The sequence below is a fragment of the Pelodiscus sinensis genome, chromosome 3 (assembly GCF_049634645.1).
Source record: "Pelodiscus sinensis isolate JC-2024 chromosome 3, ASM4963464v1, whole genome shotgun sequence".
Taxonomy (NCBI): domain Eukaryota; kingdom Metazoa; phylum Chordata; order Testudines; family Trionychidae; genus Pelodiscus; species Pelodiscus sinensis.
Window position 1 is genome coordinate 46,245,852 of NC_134713.1, and position 19,186 is coordinate 46,265,037.

Here is a 19,186-nt window from a genome sequence, read left to right on the forward strand (position 1 = left end):
CTGAGGCGGTCATTGAACCAGGCCTGGTTCTGGTCCGGCTGCCCCGTTTAGGGCCGCATTAGCCAGGGCATCAGGGGGTAGGCCGCATCCCCAATGACGCAGTTGGGCATAGGCACATCCCCGAAAGTCAAGTCCCGCCAGGGGAAGTAGGTGCCCACCTCCAGCCTGCGAAAGAGTCCGGAGTAGCGGAGGATGCAGGTGTCATGTCCCCTGCTGGACCAGCCCGCATAAACGTCCAGGAAGCGGCCCCGGTGGTCTACGAGGGCCTGGAGAACAATCGAGCAGTACCCCTTCCTGTTCGTGAAATGGGCTGCTCAATGCTCCGGGGCCCGGACGGGGATGTGGGTTGCATCCAAGGCTCCCCCGCAGTTGGGGAACCCAAGGGCAGTGAAGCCAGCCAGTGTAGCATTCACATCGCGCAGGCGGATGACTCTCGGTAGCAGGACATCATTGATGGCATGGACAAACTGCATAAGGGTACAGAGAAACACAAGGGAACACATCACATAAGGCAGGAGTGAGAGTGTGCTCCCTTGGGCCCCGCCCCAATGATTCCCTCTGTCCTCATGTACACACACACACACACACACACACACACACACTCACACCAGGGCCCCCTTGCCCCACGGCCCGCCCCGCCCCACCAGCAGGCCTGTGCAAGGGAGGGACGGCCCAAACCCCTGGGTGACCCAGCCTGGAGTCTTGGCTGCCCCTGGGCATGGAGTGCAACACCCTCCCTGCACCCCACTCCCCACTCCCCCTAGGACTTACCTCCATCACGACGACACCGATGGTGGATCTTCCCACCCTGAATTGCTGTGCCACCGAGCGGTAGCTGTCCGGGGTGGCCAGCTTCCATAGCGCAATGGCGACCCTCTTGTCGATGGGGATGGGTGCACGCAGCCGGGTGATGGCTCTCTGTAGCACAGGGGTGAGCCAGGCACACAGCTCCAGGACTGTCCGCTTTCGCATGCAGAAATTCCAGAGCCATTGCTGGTCATCCCATTGCTCGAGGACCAGCCGGTCCCACCAGTCCGTACTGGTGTCCAATCTCCAGAGTGGCCTCTCCACCCTGGGGTGCTGATGCCATAGGGACGCCATGACCTCCCTGGTGAGGGAGTCGAAGGCGATCTCTGCCTCCTGGTCCTGAAAGACGAGGGCACCAGCCTGGAGCACCAGCTGCAGGCACTCAAAAATGGCTGACAGGGGCCAGAGCAGGCACATGGCCACCCACAGCTCCATGGCAGACAGAGCAGGGCACAAGAAAGCAAAATCAGGAAAAAGCAGTAGGGGACAAAAGTCTGGTGTCCCCAAAAGTCAGAGGGCAACCACCAAACCTGCTATGGCTGTCAGCCTCAGGCAGAGGCCCTAACGCATGGAGCAGGAGACAGACAGCTGTCCGGCGAGACCCCTTTAAACACGTGTCTGAACGGAGCTCCGGCCCTGCCCCCAGAAAGGTCTGGTGGCCTTTTGCCCTCTTCAAAATGGTTCCGGGCTTCTGCTTTTCCACAAAAGCGCATTGTTATAACGATAACTCCGGGACCAATCTAGACACATTTTTCCGGAAATACTTTTAACGGAAAACCTTTTTCGTTAAAAGTATTTCCAGAAAATCATGCCAGTCTCGACATAGCCCTAGTGATGATGTTGATCTCACATGCAATAAGCTAGTAGTAGGATGCTCTCCTGAAATGCTTTGAATTCCTTCTCTGGAACTGGGTCTAAATGTAGGACTCCAACTTCCCAGGTGCAGGCCTTAACCCCCAGGCAGTAGAATTATGTTTTTGCCTAATCAATACCTATTCAAGAATTTTATACAAAATGGAACCACTCTGGCATGAGAGACTGAGAGCAGCTCACTTTAGAATAGCCAGTGAGATGCTATGGGGCACTTGAGTACAAGTCCTATTCCAGAACAGTTTTATTAATCTAACCCTTCATTTCAAGGAGAGTCAGGTTCAAATTACTACCTTAGAGCAGGGACTCATGGCTGGGTGTCTTGCATCCTAAATGGTGTCCTAACTATTGCACTCTTTGGGTATGTCTAGACTACAGGCTTTTGTCAACAGAAGTTTTGTTAACAGATACTGTCGACAAAGCTTCTGTCAACAAAGAGCGTCTAGACTACATTCAGTTCTGTCAACAAAGCAACTTGCTTTGTCGACATGGCAGTGTAGACACAAAGGACAGTTTAGATGCAATAACACCTTCTGTCAACAGAACTCAGTCGACAAAAGGCGTTATTCCTCGTAAAATTAGGTTTACCAGCGTCGACAAAACTGCTGAGTTCTGTCGACGTTATGTCGACAGAACTCAGCGGTAGTGTAGACGCAGGTTTAGTTTTGTCAACAAAAGTCCACTTTTGTCAACAAAAACCTGTAGTCTAGACACACCCTTTGGCATTAAAGTCAGAAAGAAGGAAGGGGGCATTTCTGCCTCCTCTCATTTTATTAATCTAGCCTTTCATTTCCTTCACTTTTATTTAAAAATCTTACATAAAATATTTTGAGTGAAACAAAACTCATTTGAGCTGAAACGAAACTTTTTTAGTGTTTTCAATTAACTGAGAAATTAAAAATATTTGGGGTTGAGTTTTATCTGACTCATGGTGGATTTTTCAGAACTGCTGGTGAACCAAAAACAATTTGTTCACACACTTCTAGCTGGCCTAACCTCATGGTATTTCATTTGTATCTTTAAAACATATTAGATATATTTTAAAAATAAGTATTAATCCAATGTATATACCATGTTCTTATTTTTCTAAAACATTATAGACTACCATGTTAGATGGCTCTAATAAACCTTAAATTAAAAGAAACCTTGGGAAAAAAGTGTATACCCATAAAGTGTATTATGGAATAGTCATAACTACTGACAGGATGTTATGAATGGATATTTGCAAAGAGAGATTTCCTATCTGCAACCCTCTGCTGCAGGTTTTACCACAGCAGGAGATGACCTAGGTCAATAGCTGGTATTTTGGTAGTTGTCCTCCTCATGCTGTATTCTCCAACCCTGAATTTCCATTGATAAGTAACTGGCAGCTATATTATTTCCCCTACATGGCTTTAACTTTCTTTGGATAAAACTCACTTTATCTTCATGAAGTGAATTCCTCCTGAATGTGTGATATTTTCTCATGATGTGTGCATACATTTTAAATTTCATGAGTTCTTCTTTTTAAAGGCTTTAAATAGTTGTGTATGTTTCTTTACAAGATCAGTTTGAAAAAGTAAAAAGTGGGCGTATTCCTCCATTATGTTGTAAAATATTTAATAGATTAAATTACTGAAGGCTCCTTAGTTACTAAAGAATTTCACAGCTGGGTTACACTTTCCAGCTTATTTTTAATTCAGAAAGAAGGGAACTCAGACAGAAAGGTATCTGTTATAAATAGGATGAATCACAAAGTCTACATATGTGTCAAATTACCTCTGGCAAATCTGATGTGATCATGAAGAAACAGTCAGAAAAAAATTGCTCCCCAGGAACCCAATCATCCAGACCTTCCTGAGCAAGGAGTTTCTCTTGGGCATGGCCTGCACAACATGGTTAACAGTTGGAAATTACAGAGATCTTAATTTAGAGCCCAGACTTACAAGATGCTAAGAGCCCAGCGAAGGTGATGGAAGCTGACAGTGCTCAGTGGTAGTGACAAGTAAAATGTACATCTTTTACTTTTCATAATGTGATAGCATTCTGTAATGTCAGAGCTTAGATTTTAGATGCTTTTAGTAACACTAAAATTTGGACAAAATATTTCTGCATTATTTGTGTTCATTATTTGTATTTGAGAGATAAGGTGAGTGAGATAAGGTGAGTGAGATAATATCTTTTATGGGACCATCTTTTGCTAGTAAAGGAGACAAGCTTTTGAGCTACACAAAGTTCTTCTTCACATTGTCTCTCTAATATCTTAGAATCAGCATGGATATAACAACACTGCATTGCTGTACTATAATAGCAATAACAATCATTTGCTGTACTTCTACAATCAGTAATAGTGGGGCACAAAATAACAGTGACAGCTGTTCTCTCGAAATGCCCAAGTGTATACTGTAACTCTGCACATTCTCCATGGGGTATATTAATAAAACTGTGTGTTGATTTATAAATATAGCACTGCATTTTCCTTTGGAGTCTTTCAAGCCAACTGACACAGCCTTATGGGGCCATCCTCTAGAATTTAATTACTTGATAATATATATATATATATTAGACAATTGATAGAATTTTCCTGTAAGTTGGTTTTACAAAATCCCATAAAAAGAATGTTATTGGCTACTTATTTCTATAGAATATTAGAGCAATTTTATATAATGCTATTAAATTTCTATAGACTTCTATTGGTTTCATCCCTATTAAATTCTATAGGGCTTTTCTAATAGTATACAAATATAAATAATTGTAATTCTCAATTACATAATTACAGTAATTTCAAAATTATTTTAATTAGCCAGAGCAAATTTTTACTCTTATCTATCATCATCTTCTCTATGATATTATGAGTCATATCTTTTTCTTTTTTCCATTTTTTCAGATACGGCCTATTGTTAGGATGACATGACAGCTGCAATTATGTCAGCATGTCACATTACACAACATAACTGACTGTTATGTCAAACCTGGCAGACTGAGTGGGGCATGATTTGCTAATACAGTATAAAAGTTTGCAAATGGTTTTAGCAAATATTTCCTACTATATTTAAACCCAAAAAAATTAACAGATGATTTTTTTCTGAAACTGCATAACTACATGTGTGGCTCTCTCCATTAGGCTGTGTCTACACTGGCACCTTTTTCCGGAAATGCTTAAAACGGAACAGTTTTCCGTTTTAAGTATTTCCGGAAAAGCGCATCTACATTGGCGGCGCGCTTTTCTGGAAAAGCAGAAGCCCGGAGCCATATTGAAGAGGGCAAAGGCCACCAGACCTTTCCGGGGGCGGGGCCAGAGCGCCGTTCAGACACATGCTTAAAGGGGTCTCGCCGGACAGCCGTTGGTCTCCTGCTCCCGTGCTTTGGGACCTCTGCCAGGGACTGGCACCCTTCGCAGGTTCGGTGGTTGCCCTCGGACTTTTGGGGACACCACCCTTTGGCCCCCAACTGCTTTTCCCTGAGTTTTGTTTTTTCTGCCCTGCTCTGTCTGCTCGGTCACCAGGCTGCATGTGGTTGCACGGGCTGCTTGCTGCCTCATGCAATGCAGCGTGCAGCTCACGTGGCCTGAGTGACATGCTCTCCCCCTCCTCCCTCGGGGCACCTGGCTCCCCCCCCCCCGCCCTCCGTCCCCCGCCCTTTGGGAGTGCAAACTGCAAAGACTCACCAGTGGGTTCCGCCTCGGCCTCAGAGGAGCTGCTGGAGGGGGCCTGCTGGCCTCCTCTCCACCAGACACGCTGCCGCTCTCCTCTCCCTCCCCCGCCTTGGTGGGTCAGACAATGGGGGGGCGCTGGCATGTGTCCACTGGGACACCCGGGGCTTGCGGGGCTGGCTGGCCCAGAAAGGCATTCATCCGCTCATAGTACGGGCAGGCATCTGGTCCTGCCCCCCTGCCCTCGCTGGCCCAGACGTACCCCAGCCGCAGCTCCTTGACCTTGGAGTGGACCTGCTCACAGTTCCGGGCGGGGTGTCCCTGCTGCGCCAGGTTGTTGGCCAGCCGCGTGTATATATCCACGTTCCGCCACCTGGAGTGCAGGTCGTGGAGACCCTCCTCCTCCTGCCAGAGGTCCAGGAGGGTCTCCAGCTCCCTGGGGGTCCAGGATGGGGCCCACCATTTGTGGCCCCTGGGGGCCTCCTGAGCTGGGGGTGCAGGTGGCTCTCCACCCAGAGCTGCTATGGGTGCCTTTTGATGCTCACTGGGCAGAACAGAGGCACCATAGCAAACCTCAGGCTGCAGGTCTGAGGCACGCTCCTGCCACGTGCGCCCAGCAGCCTCCGAGCTCTTTAAGAGCTTGGGTTACCAGGAAGTCCAGGGCTCCTACGGGGTCTCGCGCCGTGCAAACCGCTTTTTTCCGTTTCTTCTGCTTTTCCAGAAAAGCTGTCTACACTGGCCCTTTTCCGGAAAAGCTTTTCCGGAAAAAGGACTTTTGCCCGAGCGGGAGCAGCGTAGCTTTTCCGGAAAAGCGGCTGATTTTGTACAGTAAATCGTCACTGCTTTTCCGGAAATTCAAGGGGCCAGTGTAGACAGCTCGCAGCTTATTCCGGAAAAGTGGCTGATTTTCCGGAATAAGTGGCCCAGTGTAGACACAGCCATTACTGTGCAGAACTGGAAGAACAGACACCTCTGAGGCACCAACTCTTCAGATCCCTACTTGGTCCAGCCTTTATTTTTGTTTTAAGTTAGTTTTAATGATGTTATGTTGTGCCATCAAGGGTGTGGTTCTGGTGGCTACTGTTTAAAGTTGAACAGAGTTACCTCTACCTATTTTAGATGTAGAGCTCATTAGTTACACATGAGACCATAGGCAAGTAACACATACAAGCATAAGAATAATGTTCCCTATGTGTTTTCAATTTTAAAGTTACCAACAGAGTTGTGAATGTCATGGCTTATACAACCACAAGATTTATCCAGTTATAACTACAAATATTTTCACATCCTCCTATATATGTGCCTCTAGAAATCTGAGGGGCTTCATTTACTAAAGGTTGCATATATTTCCTGTTAGACTCATTAGCATCAGTATCCTGAAGTTAAGACATATGTTAGAGACAGATGTTCCTCTGTGCCTCATTTTACCCCTTCGTACCTCTTTTCCCATAATCCTATGTCATTGGATTATTCTTCAGTCACTTACTTACATCAGCATTTCTTATCCCCAAGGCCTAAAATAGCTAAACTAAAATCTTGCAACCTTCAGCCTATGGGTCTTGCATTTTAACCTTCCTTAATTAGATATCTAATATGTAATTATGCCTTTTAAATGATGATTAATCTCATTCTTCTGTAATTCTACAACTTATCTCTATATCTTGTTTTGTTATTTTTGAAACAATGTTACATATGGGACTCACCACAGGCTGATTGTCCAATGCCTGTGCTGTAGTTACACGTTAAAAGTGATGAGTCAAATGATTAATTAACATGGCTCTCTCTGGGGAAAAAAGGAGGTGGAAATTAAATAGCTATAGAGAAAAGCATCTTCCTTAGCTGCAGAAAGTCCCTAGAAAAGATAGTACAGACCCTTCTATCATCACCTCCGTGGAGCCTACTCTTATCAGAAGACTTGTAGGCTGCAGCAGAGAACTCCAACTGAGTTCAGCAACAAGTCACCAGGACCAGATGGCATTCACCCAGGAGTTCTGAAAGAACTAAAATGTGAAATTACAAAATTAAGAACTGGTTTGTAACCTATTCATTCTGTACCTTATGACTGGAGAATAGCTAATGTGACGCTAATTTTTAAAAGGGTTCTAGAGTTGATCCTCACTATTACAGGTTGATTAGTCTAATTGCCATACTGGTTGAAACTATAGTAAAGACCAAAATTGTCTGACACACAGATAAACATAATTTTTGGAGGGAAATTTAACATGGTTTCTGTAAAGGGAAATCACACCTAACCAATCTCCTAGAATTCTTTGAGGGGGACCAACAAGCATGTGGACATGGGCAATATAGTTTACTTAGATTTTGAGAATGCCTTTGGAAAGATCTCTCACCAAAAGCTTCAAAGTAAATTGTCATGGGAGAAAAGGGAAGGTCCTCTCACGGATTGATAACTGCTTGAAAGATAGGAAGCAAAAGGTGTGAATAAGTGGTCAATTCTCAGAATAGAGAGAGGTAACTAGTGATGTCCCACAAGGGTCCATCCTGGGACAAATCCCATTCAATATATTCATAAATGATATGGAGAAAGTGGTAAATTGTGAAAAGGCAAAATTTGCAGATGATATTAAACTGCTCAAGATAGTTAAGTCCAAAGCAAACTATCATAGAATCATAGATACGAGAACTGGAAGGGACCTCGAGAGGCCAATGAGTCCAATCCCCTGCCCTTACAGCAGGACCAAGCACCATCTAGACCATCCCTGATAGATGTCTATCTAACCTGCTCTTAAATATCCCCAGAGCTTCAAAATGAAGAGCTTCAAAAGGATCTCACAAAACTAGTGCAATAAAATGGCAGATGAATTTTAATTTTGATATATGCAAAGTAAAGCATATTGGAAAACATAATCACAACTATACGTATAACATGATGAGGACTAAATTAGCTATTACCACTCAAGAGAGAGATCTTGGAGTCATGGTGGATAGTTGTCTGAAAACATTCACTCAGGCTATGGCTACACTGTATCCTTCTTGCAGAAAATCTTTTCAGGAGAACAGCTCTTGAGCAAGAGGGGGTTTTTGTGCAAAAAGGAGCCATTTACACAGGTCCTTTTTGCGCAACAGCCTCTTGTGCAATAGCAGCTGCTAATTAATTATGCAAATGAAGCACAGCAATATTCCTTGCCACACTTCATTTGCATAAGTTTTTCCACAAGAAGGCTACAGTGTAGCCGTAGCCTCAGTGTGCAGCAGCAATCAAAAAATCAAACAGAATGTTGGGAATAATAAAAAGGGATAGAGAATAAGACAGAATATCTTATTGCCTCTATATACATCTATGGTACACCCACACATCTTGAATACTGAATTCAGATGTGGTAGTCTCATCTCAAAAAAGATATCTTGACATTTGAAAAAACTTCAGAAACATGAAACAAAAATTATTAGGGGTATATGACAGCTGCCCCATGAGGAGAGATTAATAAAACTGGGATTTTTCAGTTTAGAAAACAGAAGTCTAGAGGGAAATATGATAAAGCTCTATAAATTCATGACTGGTGTGGAGGAAATAAATATGGAAAAGTTATTTACTTGCTCCCATAACACAAGATCTAGGTGTTAACCAAATGAAATTAATACATAGCAGATTTAAAACAAATAAAAGAAATATTTCTTCACACAGTCAACCTATGGAACTCCTTGCCAGAAGACATTGTGAAAGCCAGGACTTTAACAAGTTTAAAAAAAAACTCAATAAATTCATGGAGGATAAGCTCATCAAAGGCTATTAACCAAGAATGATGTTCCTAGCCTCTGTTTGTCAGAAGATGGGAATGGGAAATGTGGGATGGAACACTACATGATTACCTGTTTGGTTTGCTTCTTGGGTCACTTGGTATTGGCTACTGTTGGAAGACAAGATACTGCACTAGATGGACCTTTGATCTGACCCAGTATGGCCAGTCTCCTATATTATGTTCTTATGAGTTCTGGATTATACCCTTAATAAAGAAAGTGCACAGCACAATCATAATCCTGTTCAGATTTCTTTCAAATTGAACAATTAGTTTTAATAGTAAGTTATTTACTATAAAATCGACAATGTCAACAAGTACTCTAGGAATCTGTTCCAAAGACGTGAATGAATGCCCTGTTTAACACCTTAGAAATCTGGGAGGCTCTTCTTGAGGGAATTCTGGTAAAGATGGCATTTAATGGCTTTGTAGCATGCAAAGGAAAGCAATATTTTGTTTACTGTCAAAAGACATATCATACGTTAGGCACATCATAACAGGTTATGATAGAAAAACAGGAGATAAGAAAGTTCTCTTTGGATCAAAAATAAAATATATTTTTATCTGTAATGAAAAAGAAAGGCTACTTGTGCTTGTTGTCAGCCTGCCTATTCTTATACAGTGGCCCTTTTCACCCTCATCTAATCTCACCTGTCAAATTTCCTGGGATTTTTAAAAGATACAGTACAAATGGCCTTTACAGCAAGTTAGCAGTTATTAACAGTTCCAAAGATTTTTAATTTTCAAAATCAAAGGAATTATATGTGCTTATGACAAAGTCATGTAGATAAGCACTAACTTGGTCCTTTTAAGACTCTTGCATTAATATAATTCTTCTCTGCTGTTGGGAGGATTATTCTATATGTCTACACTACCCTCCTAATTCGAACTAGGAGGGTAATGAGGAGTACAGCTAGTTCGGATTAGGAAGCCTAATCCGAACTAGCAACTCCGTGCCGCGTGTAGCCGCGCGGCACGGGGTTCGAACTGCCGGCATTTAAAAATGGCGCCGGCCGGCTTCATGCAAATGAAGCCCGGGAAATTCAAATCCCGGGCTTCATTTGCAAGTGCGGTATGCCTACATTACCCTCCTAGTTCGAATTAGGAGGGTAGTGTAGACATACCCTATGCTAGTCACATTTACAAAATGTAGGCTTGCTGCTAAATGTAGTATCGAACTGAACCAGATATAACAGGTAATTGTTTTCAGAAGGGAGTTAAGTTCCTATCTTCTACTTTAGGCGCAGAAATAAATAAGTTGGATCCTCAGAACTCCTGCTTAGATAGGCACCAAAAGTCCCAAAGTGCTTATATTTCTGCTGTTAAAGTCCCCAAGATGCCTAAAAATTTGCCAGCAAGCATACCCACCACCACATTTCAGAAGCAGCATGCCAGATAGAATCCTGCATAAAACAATACTGACAGAGACACCACTGTCTCCCCTATTTGGTTTAGTACGATGGTAAAACTACTCACCCAGGAAGTGGAGGACCTGACTTCAATTTCCCCTTGCCCTTTTGATTGATATCAAGCAGGTGCTTCATGTTGGGTCTCCAACTTCCTATGAGAATGCCTGCTTCACTAGGATATGTTGCTCTGCTATGGAGCCTGCAAGTTCAGGATGTGAACAGGTTGTATATTAATACAAACATGCACACATGCACACACCCCACGAGAGCTTAGCTGAAGGGAGGTGAGGCTACCCCGCTCTAGCATCGTGCAGAACTTTGATGTGCACACAACTCAGCTCCTTCTGGCAAGCACTCCTAGTGGGAGGTCTTAAGCTTTTCTGGGGCATCAGCCCAGACAGAGCCCATGTGGGAAGGTAGTAGCCTTCTGGCCAGGCTGTTCATGAGCTCAGTGCTCTGACCAAGGGCTGGTTCTCCTCATAGTGATGAGAGCAGGAAGGAGGAGGATATGGAAGATCTATTGATCTGGAGTGGGGGAAGGACTGCAAGTACCGATGTGGGACAAACAGAAAATATGGGACAATTTGCCCATTTTTATGAAAAAGTCAGGATGCCTGCTGAGGGTCTTAAATATAGGACTGTCCGTTTAGAAACAAGACACCTAATCATCCTAATTTTGTCACTAGGTTAGGTTTGGCATGAGAATACCAGGTGGAGCAGGGCCTGGATCCTGTCTTTCTTTGGTGAGGGCTTTAAACAATGGCCAAGAGTCAATATCTCTCTCTTGCAGTGACTATTTAGATATTCTGTACAAATAGTGGAGAGCTTCAACAGAAAAGAAAAGTGCCAGAATATTCCATTCCCTAGTGTTTAGGCAGACCTATAGGGGAGCTCTGGGTTCAAGCTCTTGTTTACATCAGATGAAATCAGGACTTGAACTCAGCTCTCTTGCATTCTACATCAGTCTGCTAGTCATTGCATAATTGCATGTAAGAGAACCACCCTTTCCCCATTTTGTATAAAACTTGAGTTGGTGGGCTTGCTATGAAAAGTGAGCACTATGGGTAAGATAATTTGAGTCTCCCACCAGAGTTTAGATGTGTTCTAAATTCTTGAGAATTAAAGCATGGCCCCCCAGTAGAAGAATAGGTGCAAAGGAATTCACCCCCCAGTGGGGTTAAGCAGTAGCTGAATGGGGGCTTTGAGGATCTAAAATTTTGATTTTCTTACCTAAAGTTGCAATTAGGCACCTAAATCCCTTTATGGATCTAGTTCTTTGTATATTTCTGTTTATAGTAAGAGGATTTGAGCATTACTGTGTTGACACAATAATACAAGGATTGCCATAGAGGTACCTGTTATGTGTTGTAGGACTTTGATTTTACAGTTGGAGCCTAGGCAGAACCTTTTACGTGAGTGGCATCCACACAAACCTTGCAACACTGGAATGAAGTTCAATTAAAATAAGAGGCTTTTTTTAATATTACTGTCTAGACTCTCTAGGGAAAGATCTAAATAATTTTTGAAAATGTTATTATTTTCCAGTCTTGAAATCTGATTTTTATGGTGACACGCTATAAAGTCTTTGAAAATCTATTCATATGTATTGGCATTTTTTTCTGATTTTTCTTTTTTTTTTTTTTTTGCCTAGTGATACCTACAATTGCATAAGAAAAAGTCTATGAATTAATTTCTGTTTGTAAGAAATCAATACATTGTTTTGTCCTGTTGTTTTCTTTAGCCACTCTATACAAAGTCTGTGTAATTGTTATTTTTGATCAAATTGAAATAAATATTTTTTAACATTGAGAGTTAGATCAAGGGGAAATTCTCTAAAGATGCTGCCTAAGGCCTATTGACTTTTAATGATATATAGACTTCTAAGGGCCAGATGTTACAAGGTATTTAGGCACCTAGTGGGATGTGCAACCTGAGCAGGATAGCTCAGCTAATGCCAATTTGCTGCCTCTGAAGTACCGAGGATATTTGGAAAATCCCACTAGGCACCTTTCAAATATTTAGGCACTGGCACTGTTCCTCCATGGATCACAGTGGAAGATGCCAAATCCAGGACAAACCACTGAGAAATGAGGAGAAGCTCACTCCAAACTGGTGGTTATTCTAGCATTGCATTATCCCAAGTCAGGAACAAAAGTGAACTTCTATATCACCACACTGGTTAACAAGAAGTCCAAAATGCAATCTCTTTAGGCATTCCACCCTTGGGTTCTCTTCCTTGTTAGAAATTCAGAGAAATGAAGCGGGAAATGAAGACAATAAAGGAGATGTCTTGGGTCCTTTTTAAAATCCTTGGCCATGTGCATGGAATTTTACTAAGTGAAACAAAGCTCACAGACAAAGATCATGGAAAATTACTGGCCCAGGATGGAGTCCAGTACCATACAAGCTGTTATATGCTTTGATGATTAATAAAGGCGTCCATTGCCTGTATTCTTTCTCAGGCATCCAAAGGAAAAGCTTGCTGGGCAGGATGAATTTATATAATCACCCATTGTTACTTGGTTATACTTAATGAACCATTAAAACTGTTGTTATATTAGGAACTATCTGTTTCTAATATAAATCCTGTGTAAGGTACAGAGTTACCCGGGTACACAATACATATGTAAAATGCAAGTAAATAGCCAATATTCATAATTTCAGTTTAAAAGATTATATGTGGATTTAACCAGGATAGGCATATTTGGTAAAACATAACCTTCCATTTGTTACCCGGAAGGCTGAGGTAAACAATTGCTGTGGGCAATTAATTAAAGCCTAATGCTGTCTCCCCCACAGAAGCCAGATTTGACCTAGTACACATATCTATCACCATTGGAAAGGTAGTCACAAATCAGGTCAGACACGAATTTAGGGCCAAACCATATATTTTAGATAGATAGCAACACGCATCAACAACAAGAACAACAGTAAATGTCCCACCCTAACCTGGAAGAAAAGAAGGATAGGAAAGATCCCGTATACAAAAGGAATATACTATACTTTACAATAAGAAATGGAAGGTGATGATGGATGCTTACGACCTGTGACCTCGTGGCTAATTTAAAGCCGTGAGGGAGGACAGCAGGGAGGTCCCTCGAAGTGGGGTATCCTCGCCTCCACATGGCTGACACACTCCGGATTTCTCGGCACCAGTCCTTCGGCTTGGTGAGGCTCCACGTGTGTACAAACAATGGATGGTAAAGTCCCAGGGCCAATAACACCAGTCCCAAAATCCTTAAAAGGGAGAATTCTCTCTCACTACAGGGGGGAAAAAGCTAGTGCTAGACCAGGACAGCCTTGACCAGACCACATGCGGATGGCGCTCCGTGAGCAAAGGCCAGAGGGTGGAGTGCAAAGCATCCCTCCGTGTAGTTATAGCGGGATGAAACTTTTGAGGTGATAATGATCAGCAGACTCCATTTTAAATCACTAGCCTGGGTAACACATTGACACCTTACATGACATACATTGTACAAGATTTAATTGCAGTGGTAAAATCAATTATATAAATGATCATATTCAATCACAGAGCATCTCAGGCATCTATATACTTTCTAAAAGGTGGCCCTCCTCATATCTAAGTCACTTTTGAAAATAGGATCTAGACACCAAAATGACTTAGGCACTTCTGAAAATTTTATCCTGAGCCGTAAGCCTTTAGTGAGCAATTAGGGTCACAAAAAGGAAGTTAGTGTTGGTATTTATATTAATATTACTAAATACTCAATGAAATCTCTGTTGGGAAATGTAAGAATTAATAGGGGTCCAGGAAGGCGATAATGGTCAGGGGTCTGGCAAGAGCAGCCATTGTCCATTCTGATGTATAAATATGCTCTTTCCCTTTATCCGTGTAGCCTAGAAAGATAGTTATACTATCTTCTTTGTTTTGTCTTCTCACTTGCTCTGTAAAAATATTTTCAGGATCAGATCCTTTGTATTTTTTTTAACCTGCTGACTTGGAAAGTATGTAGTGTAGAAAAGTGCTGATCTAACTGAAAATCCTGTAAACAGTTAACAGGGGCAGGTATAAGATATTGATCACCTGACTGTTAATATTCATTGTATAGAAGTTAGCATTACTAAATAAGGATTTAGGGGCAGTATTGGTAGACATGTGAATTAACATACTAAAATAAATAAAGGAGTGTATCTGGTGCCAAAGTATTGCCATTCAAAACATTGTATTGGGAGGTCAGGGGAAACATGTATTGGCAATAAAGTGGTCCTCTTACCCCATCTGTACCTGAATTGACTGTTTCTTCTTTCTAACAATCCCTACCTTTATTTTAAAAAGAAAAGCTGAATATCATTGTTTGAAGTCTAGAATGAAGACTATGGGTATATATATATATATATATATATATACACACACACACACACACACTGCAGCAGGGCCATGCTTTCCAACTCAAGTAGTCAGAAATACGTTAGCTCTGCTCAAGCTAACAGACTAAAAGTAACAGTGTAAGTGGTGGCTTGTACTAGCATTTTGATTATGTACTAAGGGAGGGGGGAAAGTTGTACTCTAACAGTTAATCCAGCTCCAGTGTAGGCCTACCCTGTGGGAGCCATACATTAGAGGTCCATTTTTACAGGTTCTAGTTCTGTCTCTGTTACTCAGTAAGGACTGAATTGTTACCTGTCTTTCTGTGGGTTCACACAGAGGCGAATGTTGTGTGGCCTCTGCAATGGCAGTCCTTCTGGAATGGTCTATTCAGACCTTATTTCCTTTAAAGAATAACCCCCTAGGCTACCTCTAAACTACACCCCTCTGTTGGCGGAGGGATGTAAATTAGACGTATCGAAAGGGCAAATGAAGCCGGGATTTAAATATCCCGTGCTTCATTTGCATAATGGCGGCTACCACTTTTTTTAAAAACTGGGCTTTTCAAAAGAACCTGGCAGTTTTGACAGGGCATTTTCGACAGAAATGCCCCATTTTGAAAGAGGCTGTATTCCTCATTTTTGGGGAAATCATTTATATGAGTTTATTTTACCTCTCATGTAGTTCAACAGAAAAAGAAAACAAGCAGCATAACTTAGGTTTTATCAAGTAGCTATAAAGCAATGTCAGACTGACAGATGCAATTCACATTTCTATTGACACAGAAACCTGACCTTTGGAGTTCTCAGAATCCCCTATCTGAAACTTTGACTATTCACCAGAGGTTGTCAGAATGTCATCTGTCACTTATCAAATTTCAATCATTCAAGTACCATTGATGGACTTTGCAAAACAAATCAATGCATTATATAGGGTGAGTCACTAGTAGTGGCTGACCAACATTTTCTACGTCAGGTGGCCTAAGATACCTTTCTCTTGGAATTTCTAAAGATGGCCTGTTTGGCAACTCCCAGAATTGGGGAGTTCTCCTTCTCTTAGAACTTATGTTCCTTACTCTGTGAAACCCAACTCCTCCTCATCATCTCAGAAATGAAAGATTAAAAATCAACTTCAAACTTAAACATACTGCAGACTAGATTTCTCCCCAAATAATACAGTCAAACCGCAAAAAGTATCAGAGATGTAGCTGTGTTAGTCTGAATCTGCATAAACAATGAGAAGTCCTGTGGCACCTTATAGACAAACAGATTTATTGGACCATAAGCTTTCATGGGCAAAGACCCACTTCATCAGACGTATCTGACGAATTGGATCTTTGCCCATGAAAGCTTATGCTCCAATAAATCTCTTAGTCTATAAGGTGCCACAGGAAACCTCAAAAAGAAATTGTTAGAAAAAGAAGAAACCAACTTTTCCCTCTTTGAAAGTTCTTACTTGAATAATTCAGGCTATCTTTTCCAGTTCAACTACCTAGACATGATAGTGGATCTGATTCACCTCATATTAAACATGACAGAATTTTCACAATGTCCTCAGGAGGACACTTGCAAAATGAAAAGGAAAAAGGAGAAGGCAGAGTTTCCAATTCTAGACTGTGAACTTGGAGTGGCTAAAGCTACAGAAGAGATACATTAAAAGAAACTTTTTAGAATTATGCACAATTCAAACAGGGCTTGAACTGGCCCATCCTGTTATGGGTTGGAAACTGGTGTCTTTTTAAAGGCTGCCATCATGTGTCCTGGAATCCCTGTTTTCATTTAAAAATAAGAAATCTCCAGTGGATATGGTTGTAGGGAAAAAAATCAGAATATTCACTGAGTGTAACGAGGGGACTGTTATTTGCTTGGCTTTGCAGGAAGCCTGGAACAATAGCTGAGAAATCTGAACTACCTCATCCAACAATCTTCTCTCAGAACTGTCCTAAGAGCCAACAGTCCTGAGGAAAGGGCCCAAGGAAGCAATGAGCACCATAAAGGAATACTAGGTCTGCAGAGCCCAGTTGGCTGTCCAACCCCTATAGGGAAGAAGCCAAACCTAAGTATCTGTACTGCAACAAACAGAAGTCAAACCCAAGAAACTCAGGAGATCACATGTGTGTATCCAAACCCTGCTGTTTAAAAGAGCACATTAGAGCATCCCTAGATTAACCTCTGAGTTCAACAGGCCAAAGGGCTCTATTTTCCCCTAGTCCTATTAACCAAGTCCATATTTCTTCACTTAATCCAGGACCACGCATAATCTACGCAGATTCTTATTCCATTTTTGAAGAGATGATACTTAAGCATTTGGATCCAGACTTACCAGTATACTCCAATTGCTCTATGTTGCTCCATGAATACAAAGCCATTGAAAATCTAGATCCTCGGTTAGTTTTGAAAGCAAGTCTGTACCACTGTTCTTTATATTATGTCCCAGTTTTACAAAGAGCACTAAGCAGACAGAATGTGCCCAACTGGAATTCATTGCGGACTCAGGACCTTTGTGAGTCCTTTCTAGATCCTTATATCTGAGCAATTGTTCATATATTTATATTTTCTTGCCTTGTGCTCAGGAAGTTAGAGGATATTATTTGTTGCTAGATAATTCCTAACAGTGCCTGACCAGATACATGGGTCCCAATCAATAAGAGAGAAAACTACAGGTAAAAATAATAATAGTCTCTCAGTTTTACCTATTGTTCTTTGAGGAGATTTGTTATACAGCTTTATTATTCTCAATTTTAATTGAAATTATTTTCTTTTTTTAGTGCAATTTGCTTTCAGAGGGGGAGAAACATGACTGAGTAGTACATGTGCAGCAGAGTTGCTACAGCTGAACTGCTTCCAAAATTAGTCCAATTCTGAAGACTAGTTCTGCTTGATACTCCCAAAGAAATACCTATAAAAATAAACCTTGGCAAGGTTTTCTCTTCAATTGCTTTATTAAGAGACAAGCTTAGAGATGTGAGTTTTGCAATTTCCAGACAATTACAATCCTGTGGTTTTTGTTATACCCCCTCTGAGAATTTTTTTTTAACAAAGACTGTTGTGAATTTAAAAAAGTAGAGTTAATGCAATCTGACAATTAGTGATCCTTTCAGCCTTGTAAAATTGATGTTTTCCCTTGCAGGTCTGTCTTAAAGGAAATAAAAGTGACAATTTTAATTCCTTATGCCTAAAGCAACTTCTCTAAATTAAGTGTTTCATTTAGGTAAAACTATTTAAAATAGCATCAACTGTTGCATATGAAGTTTACTAGGGAGACAAAAGAATGCATTTTATAAACAACTGATAAAATCTTTCTAATTTACAATACAATCTAAATATAAAATGCCCTCAAAATAAAGGGCCATGTTCTGCCATTGATTTCAATAGGGCTTCTTGCAGAGTGAGGGTATGTCTACACTACCACCCTAGTTCGAACTAGGGTGGTAATGTAGGCAACCGGAGTTGCAAATGAAGCCCGGGATTTGAATTTCCTGGGCTTCATTTGCATCTCGCCGGGCGCCGCCATTTTTAAATGTCCGCTAGTGTGGACTCCGTGCCGCGCGGCTACACGCGGCATGGACTAGGTAGTTCGGACTAGGCTTCCTATTCCGAACTACTGTTACTCCTCGTTTCACTTCCTAGTACGAACTACCTAGTCCGTGCCGCATGTAGCCGTGCGGCACAGAGTCCGCACTAGTGGACATTTAAAAATGGCGGCGCCCATTGAGATGCAAATGAAGCCCGGGAAATTCAAATCCCGGGCTTCATTTGCAACTCCGGTTGCCTACATTACCACCCTAGTTCGATCTAGGGTGGTAGTGTAGACATACCCTAAGGTATTACTCAATCTGAGTAAGAGTGGAAAAAATCTGGTCTCCAAAATATCACCAGCTAGATTGAACCTTTAGGTTCAACCCTGCTCAGGGCATGTCAATGCACCTGTGCCACAGTAGCATTTATCAGACTCTGCCTACACTGATGGGAATGTTTCTCTGATTGTCATAGGTATTCTGTCTCCCTGAGCTATATTGATGGTTAAAGCCCTCCCATCAACATAGCACTATCGATACCAGGTGTTAGGTCAATATCACTATGTCGCTCAGGGACGTAGTTATATGGAGGTAAGTGTAAACCAAGGCTTAGCTTTATTCTTACCCCATAATGTTTTGGTACCCAAGGATAAGCTCAAAGAAGGATTCTTCATCCATAGGCAATAGGGTAATCCTTAGTGCTTCAAATTTGATTGTTTTAACTTACAAACCTGAACAAGACATGTGCACAAACAGAGACTAAGGTGTCTGCATTTGTTATTGTGGAGGCAGAAGATAGTTCATGAAATATAGCTGAAAAATAAGTTAAATATAAATCAGTTTTCTGGTAAGTATATACATTTTATA

General features: G+C 41.8%; 1 protein-coding gene across 4 annotated transcripts in view; it reads left to right on the forward strand.

Annotated features, from left to right (window-relative positions):
- Positions 1-19,186, forward strand: part of LOC102461237 (isoaspartyl peptidase/L-asparaginase-like) — a 258,474-nt gene that overhangs the window by 228,693 nt on the left and 10,595 nt on the right. Inside the window, exon 7 of one of the 4 annotated variants that reach the window (XM_075923682.1) lies at positions 17,570-18,153. The exons of the other annotated variants lie outside the window; for them this stretch is intronic. Coding sequence (XP_075779797.1) covers positions 17,570-17,601 — 32 coding nt within the window. The 3' untranslated portion in view covers positions 17,602-18,153. Of the gene's footprint in view, positions 1-17,569; positions 18,154-19,186 lie in introns of those variants that run through there. 4 annotated transcript variants of the gene reach the window in all.